At 35.9% G+C, this 21,776-nt stretch overlaps 1 protein-coding gene across 1 annotated transcript in view; it reads right to left on the bottom strand.

Annotated features, from left to right (window-relative positions):
- Positions 1-21,776, bottom strand: part of CPQ (carboxypeptidase Q) — a 382,789-nt gene that overhangs the window by 277,623 nt on the left and 83,390 nt on the right. Inside the window, exon 2 of the mRNA XM_080909480.1 lies at positions 3,898-4,351. Coding sequence (XP_080765606.1) covers positions 3,898-4,330 — 433 coding nt within the window. The 5' untranslated portion in view covers positions 4,331-4,351. The remainder of the gene's footprint in view (positions 1-3,897; positions 4,352-21,776) is intronic.

Genomic DNA, 21,776 nt, shown 5'->3' with positions numbered 1-21,776 from the left:
CAAGTTAGAAACCTGAGTTTGATCCTCATTACCAACATGGTAGAGGAGAGAACTAACTTCAGCATTGTACCTCTATATGTACACACATACAAACATGCTTACATACACATATATGCACATGAGGCACTTGCATACACACTCTCTCTCTCTCTCTCTCTCTCTCTCTCACACACACACACACACAAATAAAAGGCAATGATAAAATGCATGGAATGTTATTGCATTTGTATGGGGGCAATTATACATTATTAGTGAGAATACAAAAAGGTTCAAATTGCAAAGAATAGTTTTGAAGTACCTCAGTAAACTAAATCTAGAGCTACTAAATGACCCATATTCCTTTTTCCTTTGTATACAAACAAAATGAATGGCAAAACATCCCCCACAAACGTGCATAACTATATATAATGGTGGTATTCATGATAGAGAAAAGTGAAAACAGTCAAAAGATGACACTGACTGATAAAGACAGCTAAAATCAAATACCTTTTCCCAACAAAATGGAGACTGTACATGCGCTACAGCACAAATGACATAGAAGCATAATACCCAATAAAATATGTCGGTCACCAAGGACCACAGACTGTATGCTCTATCCCAGCCCCATCTCAGGAATGGGAAAATACACAAAGACTGAAAGCAAGTTAGTGGCTTCCTGAATCTTGAGGGGTGTAGCTAGAGGGGTAAATGCAGCTGTATTATGTGGTCTGGGGGAAGAGAGCAATGAAATATTCAATAGCCAGATTGTGTTCCATAATTTAATTGTTCTATACTTATGCTGAACAATTTTTGAATTTACTAAAAATAATTACACTGTACATTTCTAGTTGGTAAGTATTATAATGCATGATTTCTAATAATGCTTTTTAAATAAACTGACAACATTTTCAACGTATTCTGGCATAGGAGAAAGTCAAAAGAATGCAAGATATTTTCTCTGCCATAGGAAATTAATCTACGAATACTTTCAAGTTTTACTGGCTATATATTCAATAACCAGGCACTATATTGTGGAAAAAAACTGGATCCAGGGTGCTGATACCATGTTGTTGAAAGTTATTCAGCGTAATTTCTTTTGGAAAAGAAATGGAAGAAACAGAAAAAGAAAAGAAAGAAGAAAGCAGACATCAATTATATAAAGATTACAGGAGGCTGGACTACAGGCATGACATAAGAGCACTTGTTTTGCAAGTTTAAAACTATAGAATCACAGAAAACAGGGGTCAGGGACACATACCTGCCAACCCCAGCACTCAGTAGGTTAAATAAGAAGAACACAAGTTCAAAGTCACCACTTCATACAGAGCAAATTCAAAACTAGACTAGGTTATATGAAATCCACATATTAAAAACAACTTAGAGAGAGAAAAGAGAGAAAAAGGATTAAATTGAAAAGTACAGCGAAATAAAAAACAAACAGGGGAGATCCAGGGACATAGGCCTGATGAGACTGCACTGCACGTAGCCAAGGCTCAGAGAGGTCTGTGTCGAGCACCCAGAAAGCGCCTCGCCCCCATTGGTTCAGGGGAGCAGAAACTCTGACATAGGGACTCGGTTTCCACCTGGAGGGACTTTGCCTGCAGAATAAACATGCTCAGGTCATCTGCCACAAGAAACAGCAGAGATCCAGGAACACGGGCCAGGTACACGAGAGAGACAAGAATCAATCACTGACAACATGACCACGTATAATCACAGACAACAAGATGGCAAGAGGAAAGCGAAAGAATGCACCCCAGGGAAACCAAGACAACCTGGCCACACCAGAACCCAGCTCTCCCATCACAGCAAACAGCAGAATGTCAAATACTCCAGAAAAAGAAGACTCAGACCCTAAATCAGACCTCAAGATGGTGATAGAGATCCTTAAACAAGAATGGGAGGAAAAGCATAAAGAAATAGAAGCTTTTAAAGAGGAAACAAAAAAAACACTCAAAGAAATCAAAGAATTGGAGAAAAACAGAACCAAAAGATGAAGGAATTGAAGAAGGGATTGAAAATGGAAATGGAAACAATAAAGAAACACTAAAAGAGACTACCCTGAAGGTACAACACCTAAAAATAAATGAGGAGTCACAGATGCAAGGGTCTCCAATGGACTACAAGAGATGGAAGAGAGAATCTCCAGGGCCAAAGGCAACATTGAAAACATAGAAAAAACAGTCAGAGAAGATGCAAAAGCCAAAAAGCTCCTAACCCAAAATGTACAGGAGATTCAGAACACAATGAGAAGACCAAACCTAAGGATAATAGGAATAGAAGAGGGCGAAGAATATAAACTAAGAGGCACAGTAAATATCTTCAATAAAATCGTAGAAGAAAACTTCCCTACCCTTAAGAATGAGATGACCATGAGCATAAAAGAAGCCTACAGAACTTCAAATAGATTGGACCAGAAAAGAAACTCCTCTCAACACATAATCGTCAAAATGCCAAGTGCCAAAAGTAAAGAAAGAATACTAAAAGCAGTAAGGGAAAAAGGTCATGTAACATACAAAGACAGACCAATTACAATCATACCCGATTTCTCAACAGAGACTATTAAAGCTAGAAGAGCCTGGACAGACATCATGCACACCCTAAGAGAGCACAAGTGCCAGCCCAAGCTGCTATACCCAGCAAAACTATCAATCACCATAGATGGAGAGATGAAGATATTTCAAGACAAATCTAAATTTACACAATATCTGACCACAAACCCACACTACAACAAATTATAGGTGGAAAACCCAATAAAATGAGGGGAAATACATCCTAGTAAAAACAAGAAAACTCCTAAGCAAGAAAACCAAAAGAAGAAAGAGACGCAGACACAACTCAACCTACAAAAGCAATAACAGCAGGAAACAGCAACCACTATTCCTTGATATCTATTAACATAAACGGACTCAACTCCTCAATAAAAAGACATAGGCTATCAGACTGGATACATAAACAAAATCCAGCATTTTGCTGCATACAGCAATCTCATCTCAGAGACAAAGACAGACACTATCTCAGAGTAAAAGGTTGAGAAAAAACCTTCTGAGCTAACGGCCCTGAAAAGTAAGCTGGAGTGGCCATTCTAATAGCAAATAAAGTAGATTTTCAACCAAAAGTTAGCAAAAAAGATAAGGAAGGACACTTTTTACTCATTACAGAGAAAATTTGTCAGGAGTAACTCTCAATTCTTAACATATATGCTCCAAATACAAGAGCACCCATATTCAAGACCCAGTTATTCCACTTCTGGGCATATACCCCAGAGAAGCTCCAACATACAACAAAGACACATGCACCACAATGTTCATAGCAGCCCTATTTACAATATCCAGAATCTGGAAATAACCCAGATGTCCTTCAGCAGATGAATGGATACAAAACTTGTGGTATATTTATACAATGGAGTACTACTCAGCTATCAGAAACAATGACCTTATGAAATTCTTAAGAAAATGGATACATCTAGAGAATATCATCCTGAGTGAGATAATCTAGTTACAAAAGAACAGACATAATACGCAGTCATTGATAATTGGATACTAACCCCAGAAAGCTCTGAACACCCCAGAAACAACTGGCAGACTATATGAAGTTCACGAAAAAACAAAGGGAAAAAAAAAGAAAAAAGAAAAAAAGAAAAGAAAAGAAAATGAAAAACCATTACGCTTAATTTTTACACACCAAGAATACTTTGACTATTTTCAGGTACATCTTGATTTACATGTACTTTATGTTCATTGTTACTAGTAAGATTTTAATGCACACTATCAAACCTTTAAAATAAATCAAATACTGACAAAAATGTATTTGTATACTTTTATACAAAAATGCTTAAAATCTGTACATTTATCTTTGTTTTTTAAATAAAGTTGTTCAATTTAAAAAAAAAAAAATATATATATATATATACAGTACCTCCTGGGGGAGTCCCAACACTGCTGCCAAGACCTAAAATGGCCATCTTGTGAATTCGAGGTACTATCACCACTGCAGTTTCTTCTCCCCTCTCCCAGTGAGGTATTTTGACCTGCTCCAGGTGGACATTTTCCAGTCCATCTTGCTGAAGGTTTTGGTACATGATTTGGATAGCTTTCTCTAGGTTTTTAGAGCCACTCAGTCTGGGTCCAACCGTATCAACTAGAAGTCCCAAACGCTCATAGGACCGGTTCTGGTATTTACCATAAACAGCAAGGTTGATAATTGCTTCAGCAACATCTTCATAGTTGGCTATTTCTTCTTTTATTTCTTGAAATGTTCGCTGAGAAATACCATTCTTGTATATAGATTTTCCAGAGCCCAAGGATAAAAGTTGAACAGCAGCAATGAATAGGAAGAAAACAAACCTCATTGCTCCTCGCTTCTTTTCTTCCTGAGAAAAATAAATAAGAAGCATGTTTTAGGGAAAAAGAATTTCATAGGCATATGCCCATAACCTGCTTTTCTTTTCCTCTTCCTTTTTCAGCCATCATCTGATATCCCCCATCATATTCAAGCAATAGAATCCCTACGAACAGACAGGCCAAAGAACAATGCTTGGCCTTATTTACATGGTACATCGCGAATGCACAGTCACTTGTTATCTAGGGCTCACAGTCACTTGTTATCTAGGGCTCTTGTTATTAAACACACACACACACACACACACACACACACACACACACACACACACGGGGGAGAGGCTACAAAAAGAGGACAGAGAGGGAGAAAGAACAAGTATTGGTCAAAGCAATGCTTGCTGAATGTTCCCCTTAATGGAACTTTCCCTCTGCCCAAATGGGCTCTTCCTTATTTGCTTGGAAAACTTGACCTTTGAGGCCTTCTCACATGTTACTTTTTTCACTAATTTTATCACCACTAAAGATACTTGATTCTTTTCAACAATATTTACTAAATACCAGGTATGTTCCAGGAATGGTTATATTCTTTTAGAAGCAGAGAAATAAAACAAAAGCCGAAACAAATACATGGATTTGTTATTCGTTAACTATATGAAATACGTTACCTACAGATCAGTAATAAAAACAGTGCAATGCATTTATTTCATGACTGTTACATATCCGACACTGCCCTACATACACTGCTTTTGTTATTACATTTTATCCTCACAGTAACTCAGCTTCAGGAGGCAGCCTCTTATGACCATTGTTTGATAAATAAACATCTGGAGCGCTAGCATAGAGAGACGTCTAAGCTCTATGCTAAACAGTGCTACTCATCTAGTACTGCAGAGAGTTCAAGTCCATAGTAGATAATACAGAGATAAGCAAGTATCTGCAGAGCTGCTCATTTTAGGACCCAATAGTCCCATGGATTTATTTTAACTTAATTTAGATTAAGCAGATTTTAAAATTTAATTCTTCATTCTGTACATGTTTCAAGTACTCAGTAGGCCTATGTGAGTAGTGGCTGCCGCACCAAAGAGCCCAAACAGAATTAATGTCATGGCAGAAAGCCTGGATAACATCAAGTCATACACTATTTAAATTGTATAGACATTGTGGCTCTACTACCCCTTCCAAAAGACTCATCAACACTTAATTGCCATCATGAGAGTTATTGGGAAGTGAGCCTTGAAGGTTCCACCCTTCGGAATAAACCATTGTTGTTAGCACTGGAGTAGGCTCATCATAACCTCTTCTAGTCTCTCTTCTAACCACCTCTCCTGTCCTTCTGGAATATGATATGCTAGGATAATTTTATGACAGAATAATAGAAACTCTATCAGGTTTTCCAGCCTCCCAATCAGTAAGCCTACACATTTCTGGTTATTAGTAATTACATAGTCTGTGGTATTGTGTGGAAAAACCAAACAAAGACAAAAAAGTTCAAATCTAATTTTAAAAAGTATTTTATTTCCTTTCATTTATCTAATAAATTGTTACATTATTTTACAAAAATATTAGTCTGAAAAACATTCAAAACTCTACAAATTACTCCTATACCACATATAAGAAAAACACAAACTGATATGCAGATACATTTCAAACTCAACTGACAAACAATATCTTTTTAAAATGGCATCAGCAATCTCTTTAAACATGTCATTCCTTACCCCTTTATCTCTCTCTGAGTCTGTCTGTCTTGTTATCCTTCCTTCCCTCCTCTTCCCTCTCTTTGCCCCGTATATGTATATTGTTAATCTTATAGACATACACTGTATGAAATGTAGCTAGTCAAACCTGAGACACTTTCGATATAGGTGCAGAATGTACTACTATTTTTACTTTGAAGCTGTAAATGTGAAGACAAAAGTACTTCAGATGTACTGGATGACTTAAAATACGATGGACTTCACTTATTCATTTTTACTCCTTGATATAGCATTTAGAAAAATTAAATTTATCTCACCTTGTTTTAGTCAACAATGCTATAGCTGCATTTGGTTTTATACTGTTCTTCAAATTTCCAGTGCTTTCATAACTTAGGGTTGATACTTACATTCATTTTATTCCATTGCAAATCTCTTCTCCCTACCCTATGCCCATTCTCCTATAAAATACCTACACTCACATTTTAATGAGAATGTTTGAAAAAATAACCTCACATGAAGACCTGCTCAACAAAACCTCTGAACTGTTCACATCATCTGTGTTTCCATCATAACTAATGTTAACAGCTGTTTATATATAAATCTGTCTCCCAAAGCTCAAATGCAGTGGGATAAATGATCCAGAACTGTACTTTCTAGACTATATTTTTAAAGACAGGGTTCACTAATTCCCTGGCTATGGATCTGGGGCTGTGAAGGAGGAGAGAGCTGAGCAGAACCACACATGCATCAGCCTCTGTTCCTGGTTGCTATAGCAACCACTGTCTTCGGGCTCCTGGCACTTTCATGATTCCACCATGATGGACTTTAACCTCAAACTATCTAAAACTAATGCTTTCTCTTAAGTTGCTTTTAGGTCCTAACTCCTCTTATAAATTCATTTGACAAAAGTTTTCTCACCCACTATAAACTGGACACTAACTATAACAGAAGTAAAGAGCTAGCAATAATAAGAAGTCCTGTAACTGAAGGAGTTGCAAGGTCCAAACAAACAGTAGAAGTTCAAGTATTGGTGCAAAGCTTAAGCTGGAACATGGAAGAAAGCAGGGTTTTGCTGATGGACACATGGATAAGATGAAACTGGCACTCAATGGGAAACAACTGTGCAAAGGGAGGGTAGCCAGATAAAGCAAAGAACATGATAAACAATGAATAACTTAGACAAAAAAATACTGAAGACCCCAAAGCAACAGCATCTCCTGAAAAAACACTGGCCATACAAAGTTCCAAATGGATATAGCCAAGGGCTCTGGGGGGCTGAGACAGGAGGGGCAATGAATGTGCATCTTCATTCACCACCATGAGGTCAGGAAAAGATCTCCTCAGTGCACCTAACCCCTGGGAGCAGAGACTCCACACAGGACTATATCAAGATAGGGGAAACATGGAAAATATCTCAAAAATCTCAAAAGACACATTACTTATTACCTATAGGCTATTCTATACATTTTTAAGAAGGAAGAAATAAAACTGCGGTACAAGTAGAAATGCACAAGAATTCATTCGCTCAAACCCTCAACATTTTTTCATTTAAAATGCCCCAAATACCAATAAACTAATTGAGTAAAAAATTATCAAGAATTCTTTCATGAAATTATAGAGCTTCTTTAAAATGTCTAAATTTAAGCTGCACAACATTTTTAAATGTTCTTCATTTATATACAAAGAGGATTGAATCATTGTTATTTTTCTGGAATTCACACTATAAAAATAGCATATCCTTCAAATGTTAAACAAGAATTTTCCAACACATTCTGTATCATCTTTGATTTCAGAAATTTTAAACATACATACATGCATATATGCATATATGTATGTATGTATGTATGTATTATATAAACATAGTCTTGGGCAACTTTGGAACACTATTTTAGAAAGATAGGTTTTTTGTTTTGCACATATTTCCTGCATAAGTCGTAGCTACAGTCTTTCATTAAAGCAGAGAAAAACATTAGGAAGACATTTTATTTTTTCCTACTTAAATAAAATAATACATTACTGGTACTATGAATTACATTCTAATAACAGATTTATACTTTGAGGAAACAAAGCATAATCTTTTGTTTCTACTTTTAAATATTTATTCCAGAAATTTTATTTTTTTGAAATTGTCTCAGTCTATGAACAAGTAGTCTTTATGCCAAGGATGAAAGGTTGGTTGATAAACAAAACTCCATTAATGTAATACACTATATAAACAAACTAAAAAAGAATATTATGTGATGACTTCCTTAGATGCAGAAAAAGCATTTGACAAAATACAACACCCATTCATGTTAAAAGTATTATAGAGGTCAGGAATTCAAGGCACATACCTAATCATAATAAAAGCAATTTGATGCAAACCAACAACCAATATCAAATTAAATGGAAAGATACTTGAAGCAATCACACTAAAACAAGGAACAAGACAAGGAAGGATGCCCACTCTCCCCATATGTATTCAATATAGTACTCCAAGTGCTGGGTAGAACAGTAAGACAACAAAAAGAGATCAAGTATATACAAATTGGCAAAGAAGGAATAAAGGTATCACTATTTGCACTTGATATGATAGTATACATAAGCGACCCAAAAATTCTACCAGAGAAATTTTCCAGCTGATAAACAACTTCAGCAAAGTGGCCAGAAATAAAATTAACTCAAATAAACTAGTAGCTGTCCTTAACACAAATGAAAAAAAGCTGAGAAAAACTAGGGAAACAACTCCCTTCACAATAGCCATAATTAATATAAATGATCTTGAGGTAATTCTAACCAAAAAAGTAGAAGATCTGTATGGCAATAACTTCAACTCTCTTTAGAAAGATATTGAATAAGATCTCAGAAAATTGAGATATCTCCCATGTTCATAGATTGGCAAAATTAACATAGCAAAAGTGGCCATCCTACCAAAGGCAAACTACAGATTCAACTAAATCCCCATCAAAACCTAAACCAATTTCTTCAAAGACATGGAAAGAGCAATTCTCAAATTCATCTGGAAAAGTAAAAAAAACTAGAATAGCACAAACAATTCTTAACAATAAAATAAATGCTGGAGGCATTATCATCCCTAGCCTCAAGCTATACTACAGAGCAATAGTTATAAAAACTTCATGGTATTGGTTCAGAGACAGATACGTTGATCAATGGAATAGAATTGAAAGATGCAGAAATAAAGCCACACACTAATACAAGCTTGATCTTTAACAAAGAAGCCAAAAATATACAATGGAAAAAGAAATAATCTTTAATAAATGGTGCTGGGCTAACTGGCTGTCTATATGTAGAAATATGAAAATAGACCCATATTTGTCACCTTGCACAAAGCACAAGTGCAAGTGGATCAAGGACCAAAACATAAAACCAGATACACTGAGTCTAATAGAAGAAAAAAGATCTTTAAATTCATTGGGTTAGGGGGAAATTATCTAAACAGAACTCCAATGGCTTATGCTCTAACATCAAGAATTGATAAATAATAAATCCTCATGAAACTAGGAAGCTTCTGTAAGGCAAAGGACATAGTCAATAAGACAAATCAGTAAACTACAGATTGGAGAATCCCACTAATCCACAGCAAGACCAACTAATATCACAGATATTAAGAGGCAAGGACAAGATCCTAAGCAACAGAAACTAAGACAGCCTGGCAACATCAGAACTTAGTTCTTCTACCCCAGCAAATAGTGGATATCCCAATATACTGGAAAAGCAAGATCTGAATTTAAAATAATACCTCATGATTGTGATAGAAAACTTTATGAAGGACATAAATAAGTCCCTTTAGAAATGGTGAAGAACACAGGTAAAGGTAAATGCCCTTAAAGAGCTACAGGAAACAACAACCAAACAAGTGAAGAGATTGAACAAAAAAAAAAAAAAAAAATCCAGGTTCTAAAATTAGAAATAGAAACAATAGAGAAATCACACAAACACACACACACACACACACACACACACACACACACACACACACAAATACAACCCTGGACACAGAAAACCTAGGAAAGAAATCAGGAGTCATAGAAGCAAGGATCACTAACAGAATACAAGAGATAAAGAAAGAATCTCAGGGGCAGAAGATACTATAGAAATCATTGACACAACCATCAAAGAAAATGCAAAAAGCAAAAAGTTTCTAGCCCAAAACATCCAGGAAATCCAGGACATAATGAGAAGACCAAACCTAAGGATAATAGGTATAGAAGAAAGCAAAGATTCCCAACTTCAAGGTCCAGTAAATATCTTCTTCTTCTTTTTTTAACTTTATTTTAAAAAACAAAGATAAAAGAAAAAAATTTAAACATTTTTGCATAAATGTATACAAATACATTTTTGTCAGTGCTTGGCTTTTTTTTTTTTTTCTTTTTTTTTAAGGTTTGATACTCTGCATTAAGGTCTTACTAGTTACAATGAGCAAAAAGTACATGTAAAACAGGATGTAACAAGGAATTAGTCAAAGTTTTCTTGGTGTTTAAGGATTGAGCATAATGGGTTTTTTTGTTTGTTTGTTTGTTGGTTGGTTGTGTTTTCTTTTCTTTTTTGCTTGAGCTTCAAACAGTCTGTGAGTTGTTTCTGGAGCAGTCCGAGCCTCTGGGGTTAACATCCCACTATCAGTGACTGCATATTATGTCTGTTCTTTTGTGACTGGGTTATCTCATTCAGGATGATATTCTCTAGATGCAACCATTTTATTTTTTCATTTTTTAACTTTATTTTAAAAAACAAAGATAAAAGAAAAAGGAAAAAATTTTAAACATTTTTGCATAAATGAATACAAATACAATTGTGTCAGTGCTTCAGTGCTTGGCTTTTTTTTTTTTTTTTCCTTTTTTTTTTAAGGTTTGATACTCTGCATTAAGGTCTTACTAGTTACAATGAGCAAAAAGTACATGTAAAACAGGTTGTAACACAGAATTAGTCAACGTTTTCTTGGTGTGTAAGGATTGAGCATGACTTTTTGTTTTGTTTTGTTTTGTTCTTTTTCTTGAACTTCACACACAGTCTGTGAGTTGTTTCTGGGGCAGTACGAGCCTCTGGGGTTAGCATCCCACCATCAGTGACTGCATATTATGTCTGTTCTTTTGTGACTGGGTTATCTCACTCAGGATGATCTTCTCTAGATGCAACCATTTTCTTAAGAATTTGGTTAAATCATTGTTTCTGAAAGCTGAGTAGTACTCCATTGTGTAAATGTACCAAAATTTTTGTATCCATTCATCTACTGAAGGACATCTGGGTTCTTTCCAGCTTCTGGCTATTATAAATAGAGCTGCTATGAACATTGTGGTGCATGTATCTTTGTTGTATATTGAAGTGTCTCTGGGGTATATTCCCAGAAGTAGAATAGCTGGGTCTTCAGGTAGTACTATATCCAATTTTCTGAGGAATCGCCAGACTGATTTCCAGAGTGGTTGTATCAGTTTACAACCCCACCAACAGTGGAGAAGAGAGAAGTATTCCTCTTTCTCCACAACCGCGCCAGCATCTGCTATCATCTGAGTTTTGGATCTTGGCCAATCTGACTGGTGTGAGGTGGAATCTCAGGATTGTTTTGATTTGCATTTCCCTGATGGCTAAGGATGTCGAGCACTTCCTTAGATGTTTCTCAGCCATTCCATATTCCTCAATTGAGAACGTTTTGTTTAGCTCTGTACCCCATTTTTTAATAGGGTTGTTTGATTATCTGGTGTCTAGCTTTTTGAGTAAATATCTTCAACAAAATTATAGAAAAAAACTTTCCTAACCTAAAGAAAGAGATGTCCATGAACATACAAGAAGCCTACAAGAACTCCAAATAAATTGGACCAGAAAAGAAACTACTCCCATCAAATAACAGTCAAAACACAAAATACACAAAACAAATAATATTAAAAGCAGTAAGGGTTAAAGGTCAAATAACTTATACAGGCAGACCCATCAGAATTACACCAGAGTTTTCAACAGAGACTATGAAAGATGGAAGATCCTGGACAGATGTCATACAGACCCTAAGAAAACACAAATGTCAGACCAGGCTACAATACCCAGCAAAATTTTCAATTAACATAAAGAAATCAAGGTATTTCATGACAAAACCAAGTTTACACAATATATTTCCACAAATCCAGGATAATAGCTAGAAAAATACAACACAAGGAGGAAAACCACAACCTAGAAAAGGCAAGAGAATAATCATCTTCTAACAAACCCAAAAGAAGACAGCCACACAAACATAATTCCACCTCTAACAGCAAAAATAATAGAAAACAGCAATCACTATTTCTTAATATCTTTTAACATAAATGGTCATAACAATTGCTCAATAACAAGACAAAAACTAACAGAACGCATATCTAAGCTGAACCCATCATTTTTCTGCATACAGGAAACTCATCTCAATGACAAAGACAAACACTACTTCATAGTAAAAGAATGGAAATAAAAATTTCCAAGCATATGGTCCAAGAAACAAGCTGGGGTAACTATTCTAATATCAAATAAAACTGACTTTCAACAAAAAGTTATCAAAAAAAAAAAAAAAAGATAAAGAAGAACACTTCATACTTACCAAAGGAAAAATCTATCAAGATGAACCCTCAGTTATGAACATCTATGCTCCAAATGCAAGGGTACCCACATTCATAAAAGAACCAGTACTGAAGTTCAAAGTATATGTGCCACATACAATAATAGTGGGAGACTTCAACACCCCACTCTCATCAATGGACAGATCATGAAAACAGAAACTGAACAGAGACACAATGAAACTAACAAAAGTGATGGACCAGGATGTAATAGATATGTATAGAATGTTTCATCCTAAAACAATAGAATATACTATTTTCTCAGCACCTCCCAGTGACCATATAATCAGTCACAAAACAATCTTTAGCAGGTACAAGAAGATTGAAATAGCATGCATCCTATCAGATTACCCTGGACTAAGGCTGAAATTCAATACCAAAAAAAAAAACTACAGAAAGCCCACATACACATGGAAGCTAAACAATGACAATTTGGTCAAGGAATAAATAAAGAAATAAAGAAATAAAAGTCTTTTTAGAATGTATTGAAAAGGAAGGGAGAAAATACCCAAACTTATGGGACACAATGAAAGTTAAATCAGAATCAGATAAACCATCTAAACAGTCTCATAACCTCTAAAGAAATATAAGAGAAGATACAGCTAACCCTCAAGAGATTGGAGGCCCCAGAGATTTTAGAGGCCTGGTGGGGTGCTGGTGGGGAGGTAGGGACATCCTCATGGAAATAGAGTATGTTAGTCAGGGTTTCTATTCCTTCACAAACATCATGACCAAGAAGCAAGTTGGGGAGGAAAGGGCTTATTCACCTTACATTTCCATATCGCTGTTTATCACCAGAGGAAGTCAGTAGTGGAACCCAAGCAGGTCAGGAAGCAGGAGCTGATGCAGAGGCCATGGAGGGATGTCACTTACTGGCTTGCTTCCCCTGGCTTGCTCAGCCTGCTTTCTCATAGAACCCAGGTCTACCAGCCCAGGGGTGGCTCCACCCACAATGGGCTGGGCCAGGGATGGCTCCACCCACAATGGGCTGGGCCAGGGATGGCTCCACCCACAATGGGCTGGGCCCTCCCCCCTTGATCACTAGTTGAGAAAATGCCTCACAGCTGGATTTTATGGAGGCATTTCCTCAACTGAGGCTCCTTTCTCTGTGATAACTCCAGCTTGTGTCAAGTTGACACAAAACCAGCCAGTACATAGGGAAACAGGGAGGATGTATAGTATGGAAAACAATCAGAGGGTGGACTGGGAGGGGAATAAAATCTGGAGCATTAAAAAAAATGATTAAATAAAATTTTAAAAAATGTCTCATGCCTTGTTAAAAAATTACAGAATGATTAGATTAAAAGAATAGAAAAGGCAAAGGTCTGGGCTGAATGCTGATAGTGAGATTTTGAGCCATCTGTTTTTATTCTTTTTTTTTTTTTTTTTTTTTTTTTTTTTGTATTAGTAACCTTGTTTCTCAAACCTGAATATAACAGTTACATAAAAACTTAAATATTAAAAAAAAACTTAAATATTTCCCCTTAATCTTAGGTTGATGGGCAGGATTCATTGTCATAAATAAAAAGTTAAATTCTAGCATAGATACTGGTCCACAGAGGTTCACTTAACAACTCCCGGAAACCTGTGTGAATTTAGGCTGGGTTACCTTTAGCTAACTTACAGAAGAAGTTTGTCTGCATTAGATTCAAAGATTGGCCTTCCAATTCCTACACCTTGCTCCCAGGTTACTTATTTATTTAAATTAAGACCTTATTCTAAGACATAATATTGCATTACAATCTGGGGAAAGATTTTTTTCTTTTTTAACGCAAGCATAACTCAAGCTCCCACTACCAACAATGAACACTGAATGGCATACTCAATGTTCTTTCTTTTTTTACTAACTGAACCCCAGGTAGGCTGAGTATAAAGAGTCTAGGTTAGCTACTAAAGCTAGTTGCTCTCTAGAAAGATGGCCATCTTTGTATCTTATACATACAAGGATGGCAATCTGTGTAGGAAAGACTCTGCTATACTTATGGAGTATTTTTAGCGGCTTTTGTCATTGTTCTGTTATATGTTGTTTGATTTTGAGGCAAGATCTTGCTACAGAGCCTTAGCTGGTCAAGAACACACTATGGAGCAGAAGCTAGTCTTGAACCCACAACAAACCTATTGTATTAGATTTCCAAAAGATTAGATTAAAGGAATGTGTTACACAGACAGCAGGGTTTTTTCTTATATTTAATATTAAACTCCTGTTCCCTGAGCCTTGAACATAACTGTTAGACAGAGGAATACAAAATCATTTTTGTAGCGATATAAGGTAATTGACCCTCTCCAAGAAATAATTATTATGCTGTTCTGTTCAAAACTTTACGGAGAGCTGCTGAAACACCAGCACCCACACAATGCGTAACATTAAAACACATCCCTGGCCTGCCTGTCTCTTATCACTGCCACATTCTATCATGGGAACCTATTTCATTTATTTTTTTCTACTGTAGAGCTCATTTTAAAAATACATCATTACAAACCACATTTCTTTAACCTCTCCTTTATTCTAGAGCCATGAGAACAATTAATTATTTAAAAATATATATGGGACATCTGTGATGTTCACTTTAGAAATCTAAAACAATCACTTTTTCGGAATTGTTGTGTCTCACAATGTGGGGAACTAATGAATTAACTAAATTGGTTCTCTTCCTCCCCCTTCCTCACTTTCTCTTCTAACCAGAGAAAGTCTTATGACTCAGTTCCACAGAGACCTAAATAAAAGCACCTCATCAGCATGGAGGCAGAGATGCTACATCTCTATTTTTAAATCACAGGAACAAGTTCAAAGTCCTCATCCTTCACCACTTAACAGCAGAATAGCACCATTCCTGTTACTTGAGAGAAGATGCTCTATATACTTTAGCCGCTGTCACTCTAGTTTTATGCTCTTGTAGACTGTGAACACAGTTCCACAGCCCATTTTCTCACACATGGTCTACATAGCTTCCCTGGTGCTCACAAAAGTCTAAACATCCAGCACCAGAGAGATTCTTTGATTCTAAACCTCCTCCATTCCCAACCTTGGTCTATTCCCAAAGCTATTCACTACTAGAAAAAACACTGGTTTCTCTCTCAGGCAGAAGAGGTGAATAGTTAGTACTACGTTTCCCATCTGTCTTTCTTCGTGACTAACCACACTTTCTACCCTCACCCTTACTCCACCAGCTCAGAAATGTTATCTTATATTGGAACCATGCCCCAGACAATCTCACCATCTTACATCTAGTATGTTTTCTAGCTGAACTTATATTTTGCCACAAGATTTACATAAAATACAGTTGACTCACTCTCACATCTAAATTGTGTTTTATACCATTTGTTATTTGGTATCACAGTTATAATTTCTGCTATGATTTGAATAGTGGCATCCTCTCCAAAATTTATGTTGAAATTCCATCCTCAATGCAATTATTAAGAGGTGTTGTTTGGGAAGATGATTAAGACTCAGGGATTCTGCTGCCACAAATGCTATTTAGTACCTTTATTAAATGCTCTCTTGTTTGTCTGTCTATTCCATCATGTGAGGACACCATACTCATCTATCCTGGAATATATGGTATTTAAATACAGCCTTGAAAGCAGTTACCCACACAAGATACTCCATGTTAGCATTGAGATCTTGGACTTCTGGCTCGCAGAATTATGAAAACAAATCTTTTCTTTAAAAGCAACCTAGACAGAAGGATTTTGATAAAGCAACACACATCTGTGAATACAACTTGCTAGTGTTCATAAGTCCCCATGTTGCTGCCCTAGCAGGCTATTTGCCATGGTGTACATTTAGGAACAATCTTTATCCATCTCTGATTTTGCTTATGTTTTTCCTCTACCAAAGTTGCAATTCACCATATCTCACTGAAGAATTTGTTCTGATGCAAGGTGCAGTTTAATAGTCTCTAAGTCTTAGGTATAGCTGATTATCACACACAATATGTTACTGTTTTGTGTCTGTTACCACGCTAAACTTTAATAGTGATAGTATTTCACTTTTATAAAAATGCATTGAACATATTCTCCTCAAGGAATCTGTCTTTTTTTCTTTATACACAATCAAAACCACAACATCTGACAATAAATATTTATAGAATAACTTAATACACTTATCAAACAAGTAGTCTTACTTTATAATAGAAATATGTGGCTCTAACTCATTACTTTCACAATTACTTTTCTTAAACAAGATATAGATTTCCTCCTTTAAACATGGGTACACTCAGAAGATTCTTCTACAGTGGGAGTCAGGAGACCTGAGACTTGGTCCTGGCTGTCTCTCTCTAGATGTATAACCCTGAACAATTTATTTGAAGTGTCCCTTTGTATGTTACATGTAAAATAAGGACTACAGTTCAGCTCTAATACTTTATTATGTTTTTCAAAATGTTTAATACCAATCAGAATTTACATTCTTTGCTACTACTTAACTAAATCACCTTAGATCAAACTCTTAACTGGTTCATCTTTTAAAACCATTACTCAATCAACTGATTTACTGTCTCCTCCTACAACCAACTGAAATTGAACTTCTTTATAACCTAGAAAACTATGCTTACTATATCTTAGGCACTTATTAAGCATGCATCATTTCAAGCATAAGTTCCACCCATGCTTTTGGTCAGGAGAATAGGAAGACAAAACCTGAAAGGATATTTCTACTATAGTTTTTCCATTTTGCTAATGTTCATACTTTCCTTGATACCTAGCCTTGAGTAATTTTGTGGTTTAAATGTGAAATGTTTACCCATTGGGCTTATTTGTTTGAATACTTAGTTCACAGTTAGTAGTGATATTTTGGAAGACTGTAGAACTTTCAAGAGGTAGAACATTTGGGTCTGTGGACATGCTGATGCCCATGGTGGCCCACATTACAACCAAAGGCCAAGCGATTGTTCATTGTTTGGGCTGCTGCCTGAAACCATGTCAAAATCTGTGTGCTATTGTGCCTCTGGGGCCACACCGAAGTGAGACTCCTGTGCTGCCATTTGAGGCCATGTTCATTACTGTGGTCTGTGCTGCCACAGAGAGTCATGTCTGTGTCTGTAGCCCTACTGCAGCTGGGGATCATCTTGATGTCTGTAGCCTAGTTTACTACTGAAGGCCAGGTGGATATCTGTGGTCTTTGCTACTGTCTGAACTCATGCTGATGTCCATAGGCCTAGTTGCCTCCAGGAACCATCTTGGTGTCTGTGTCCCATATTGACACTGGAGACCATTCTGAAATTACAGACCAGGAGGGTGTCCATGATCAATGAAATGGCTGTATACTATATGAAATCCCATGACTTTCACTCTTGATATCAGTGAAGGATAAGGAAGTGTCTACTGGAGTGATATATATATGAATGAACAGTTGAGAAAGAGAAAGCTTCTGTGACAACCCCCTCTTTCTCCTCTGGCAACATAAAAACCTAGACAGAAATCCATCAAAGAGAACTCATAAAAATTATGATAAGGATGCTGAAGTATTGCTCGTCACAATAGATGATTCCTGTCGTGGTTGTGTTGGGAGAAAACTTACTTTTCTTCAGGAGACTAGCCACTGATTGTTTGGCCATTCTCCACTGACAAATTGGATTATTTTTTAAAATCATTTTTGGGGGAGGAGAACACAGGGTATAGGAGTTAACATGGCAGGATTAGGAAGTAAGGGTACATTATGTGAAATTCCAAAATAATTAATAAAATATTATGTTAAACTTTGAAAAGGGGGAGTAGAGCTACTTTACCAAGTCAGAGATCCTCCTGCCTTCCAGTTTTTTTTTATTTTATTTTACAACTTTATTTTACAAAACAAAGATAAATGTACAGATTTTAAGCATTTTTGCATAAAATTATACAATACATTTTTGTCAGTACTTTTTTTCAGATTTTAAGATAATTTTTACATGAAACTATATGAATATATATTTTTAGTCAGTACTTGATTTTTTTAAAGGTTTGATGGTATGCATTGAAAACTTAATAGTTACAATGAGCATAAAGTACATGTAAAACAAAATGTAACATGGAAATAGTCAAAGTTTTCTTGTTGTGTAAAGATTTTTTTTTGTTTTGTTCTCTTTATTTCTTGAACTTCATACAGTCTGTGAGTTGTTTCTGGGGGAGTGCAAGCCTCTGGGGTTAGCATCCCACTATCAGTGACTGCATATTATGTCTCTTCTTTTGGGACTGGGTTATCTCACTCAGGATGATATTCTTTAGATGCAGCCATTTTCTTAAGAATTTGGTTAAGTCATTGTTTCTGGTGGCTGAGTAGTATTCCATTGTGTAAATATACCACAATTTTTGTATTCATTCATCTTCTGAAGGACATCTGGGTTCTTTCCAGCTTCTGGCTATTATAAATAGAGCTGCTATGAACATTGTGGTGCATATATCTTTGTTGTGTATTAAAGTGTCTCTGGGGTATATGTCCAGAAGTTGAATAGCTGGGTCTTCAGGTAGTACTATATCCAATTTTCAGCAGAGCCTCTGCTCTGGATCCAAACCCACACAGCACACACCCCAGTTGCAGTTCAACTACCAAGGAGTTCTGACACATCCAGGAAAACAGGTTCACAGGCTCCCAGAAAGAACAGGCTCCAGTCAGAGACAGGGAAACCAAATAAGACCAGAGATATAATGAGAGGCAAGCTTCATAACAGAAGCAACAGAAACGAATTTGGCTTGACAATATCAGAACCCAGTTCTCCCACCACAGCAAGTTCTGGATACCTGAACATGCCTATAAAGTAAGACTCAGATCTAAATCCTCATTCTATGAAGATAATAGAGGATTTTACAAAGGACATAAATAACTCCCTTAAAGAAACACAGAAGAACACAAGTAAACAAGTAGAAGCCCTTAAAGTGGAACATATAAATTCCTTTAAGAAATACAGGAAAAAACAATAAAAGAGGTGAAAGAATTGAACAAAATCATCCAGGATTTAAAAATGTAAATAGAAACGTTAAAGAAAACACAAAGGTTTTCAATCCTAGGACAGAGAACAGGAAACAAAAATTCAAGCATCACCAACAAAATACAAGAGATAGAAGAGAGAATCTCACCAGTAGAATATACCACAGAAGACATCAACACAACAGTCAAGAAAAACACAAAAAAGCAAAAAGCTTCTTTCTCAAAACATTCAAGAAATCCAGGACACAATGAAAAGACTGATCCTAAGAATAATAGGTATAGAAGAGAGTGAAGATTCCCAACTCAAAGGGCTAGGTAATATGTTCAACAAAATGGAGAAGAAAACTTCCCTAACCCAAAGAAAGAGATGCTCATAAACATACAAAAAGCCTGAAGAACACCAAACAGACTGGACCCAAAAAGAAATTCCTCCTGTCACATAATAATTAAAACACCAAATACACAGAACAAAGAATATTGAAAATAATAAGAGAAAAACATCAAGTAACACATAAAGACAAACCTATCAGAATTATACCAGATGTCTCAACAGTGACTCTAAAAGACAGGAGATCCTTGGCAGATGTCATACAGACCCTAAGAGAACAAAAATGCCAGCCCAGGATTCTATACCAAGCAAAACTCACAAATACTATACATGGAGAAAACAAGATATTTTAAGACAAAAGCAAATTTAGACAATATCATTCCACTGATAATAGAGGATATTAGAAGAAGGAAAGGTCTAACCACAAGAAGGGAAACCACATCCCAGAAAAAGCAAGAAATTAATCTTTTCACCAAAAACCTAGATGGAGAGAAACACAAAAACATAACTCTACCTCTAACAACCAAAATGACAAGAAGCAACACACATGGGTCTCTGACATCTCTCAACATCACTGAACTAAATTCTCCAATAAAAAGATATAGGCTAATGTACTGGATATGTAAACAGAATCCAGCATTTTTCTGCATACAAGAAACATACCTCAGTGACAAGTTAGACACTATCTCAAAGTAAAAGTCTGCGAAAATATTTTCCACATAAACGGTCCCAAGAAACAAGCTGGAGTATCTATTCTAATATCCAATGAAATAGACTTTCAGTCGAAGTTATCAAAAAAAAGGTAAGAAAGAATACTACATATACAACAAATGAAAAAAATCCAACAAGATCAACTCTCAGTTTTGAACATTAATGCTCCAAATGCAAGAGCCCACATTGGTAAAAGAAATGTTACTAAATCTGAAAGCACACATTGAAACTTACACTATAATAAAAGATTTCAAAACTCCATTCTCACCAATGGAGAGATCATGGAAACAATATAAATAGAGACACAGTGAAACTAAGAGAAGTTATGAAACAAATGTTTTTAACAAATATACAGAGCATTTCACCCTAAAACTTAAAATAAAAATTAAGTAATTTTTATTCTTATGTTAAAGAACATAAATAATTAAAGAATATAATTTCTCCTCAGCACTTCATGGTACCTTTTCAAAAATCAACCATATACTCAGACACAAAACAAACCTCAACAGATACAAGAAAATGGAATTAACCCCATGTATTCTATTGGACCACCATGGACTAAGGCTGGTCTTCAGTAACAACAAAAACAACAGAAGGCCTACATATAAATGAAAGCTAAACAGCTATCTATTCAATAATTTGACCATGGAAGAAATAAAGGAAGTAAATACTTTATAGAATTCAATGATAATGGAGGTACAACATATCCAAATTTATGGGACCCAGTGAAAGCAGTGCTAAGAGGAAAACTCATAGCCATGAGCGACCACATAAAGAAATTGGAGAGATCATACACTAGCGCCTTAACAGCACAACGGAAAGCTCTAGAACAAAAAGAAACAAATGCACCCAACAGGAGTTGATGCCAGAAAATAATAAAACTCAGGGCTAAAATCAACCAAGTAGAAACCATAAGAGCTATTTAAAAAAAATCAACAAAACTAGGATCTGGTTCTTTGATAAATTCAACAAGATAGATAAACCCTTAGCCAGAGTAACTAGAGGTCACCGAAACAGTATCCAAATTAACAAAATCAAGAATGTGAAAAAGAATAGTGGGATATCAATTCAGATGTAAACTAAAGAAATGATTAATTTTTAAAAAGTAATAAAGATAGGAAATTGGTATAAGAAGTAGGGTACTTACTATAATAAAATGGAGTATGCAGTGTGTTGGGTTTTGAAACACGTTGGCAGGAAAAATGAGTGATGTACCTTGTGTTGTAAACAGAGCTTAATGAGCCATTAAGATGG

The sequence above is a fragment of the Micromys minutus genome (assembly GCF_963924665.1).
Source record: "Micromys minutus genome assembly, chromosome: 33".
In the NCBI taxonomy this organism is placed as follows: Eukaryota; Metazoa; Chordata; class Mammalia; order Rodentia; family Muridae; genus Micromys; species Micromys minutus.
Note: the sequence above shows the minus strand (reverse complement) of the source record. Positions and strands in the feature narration are given on the sequence as shown.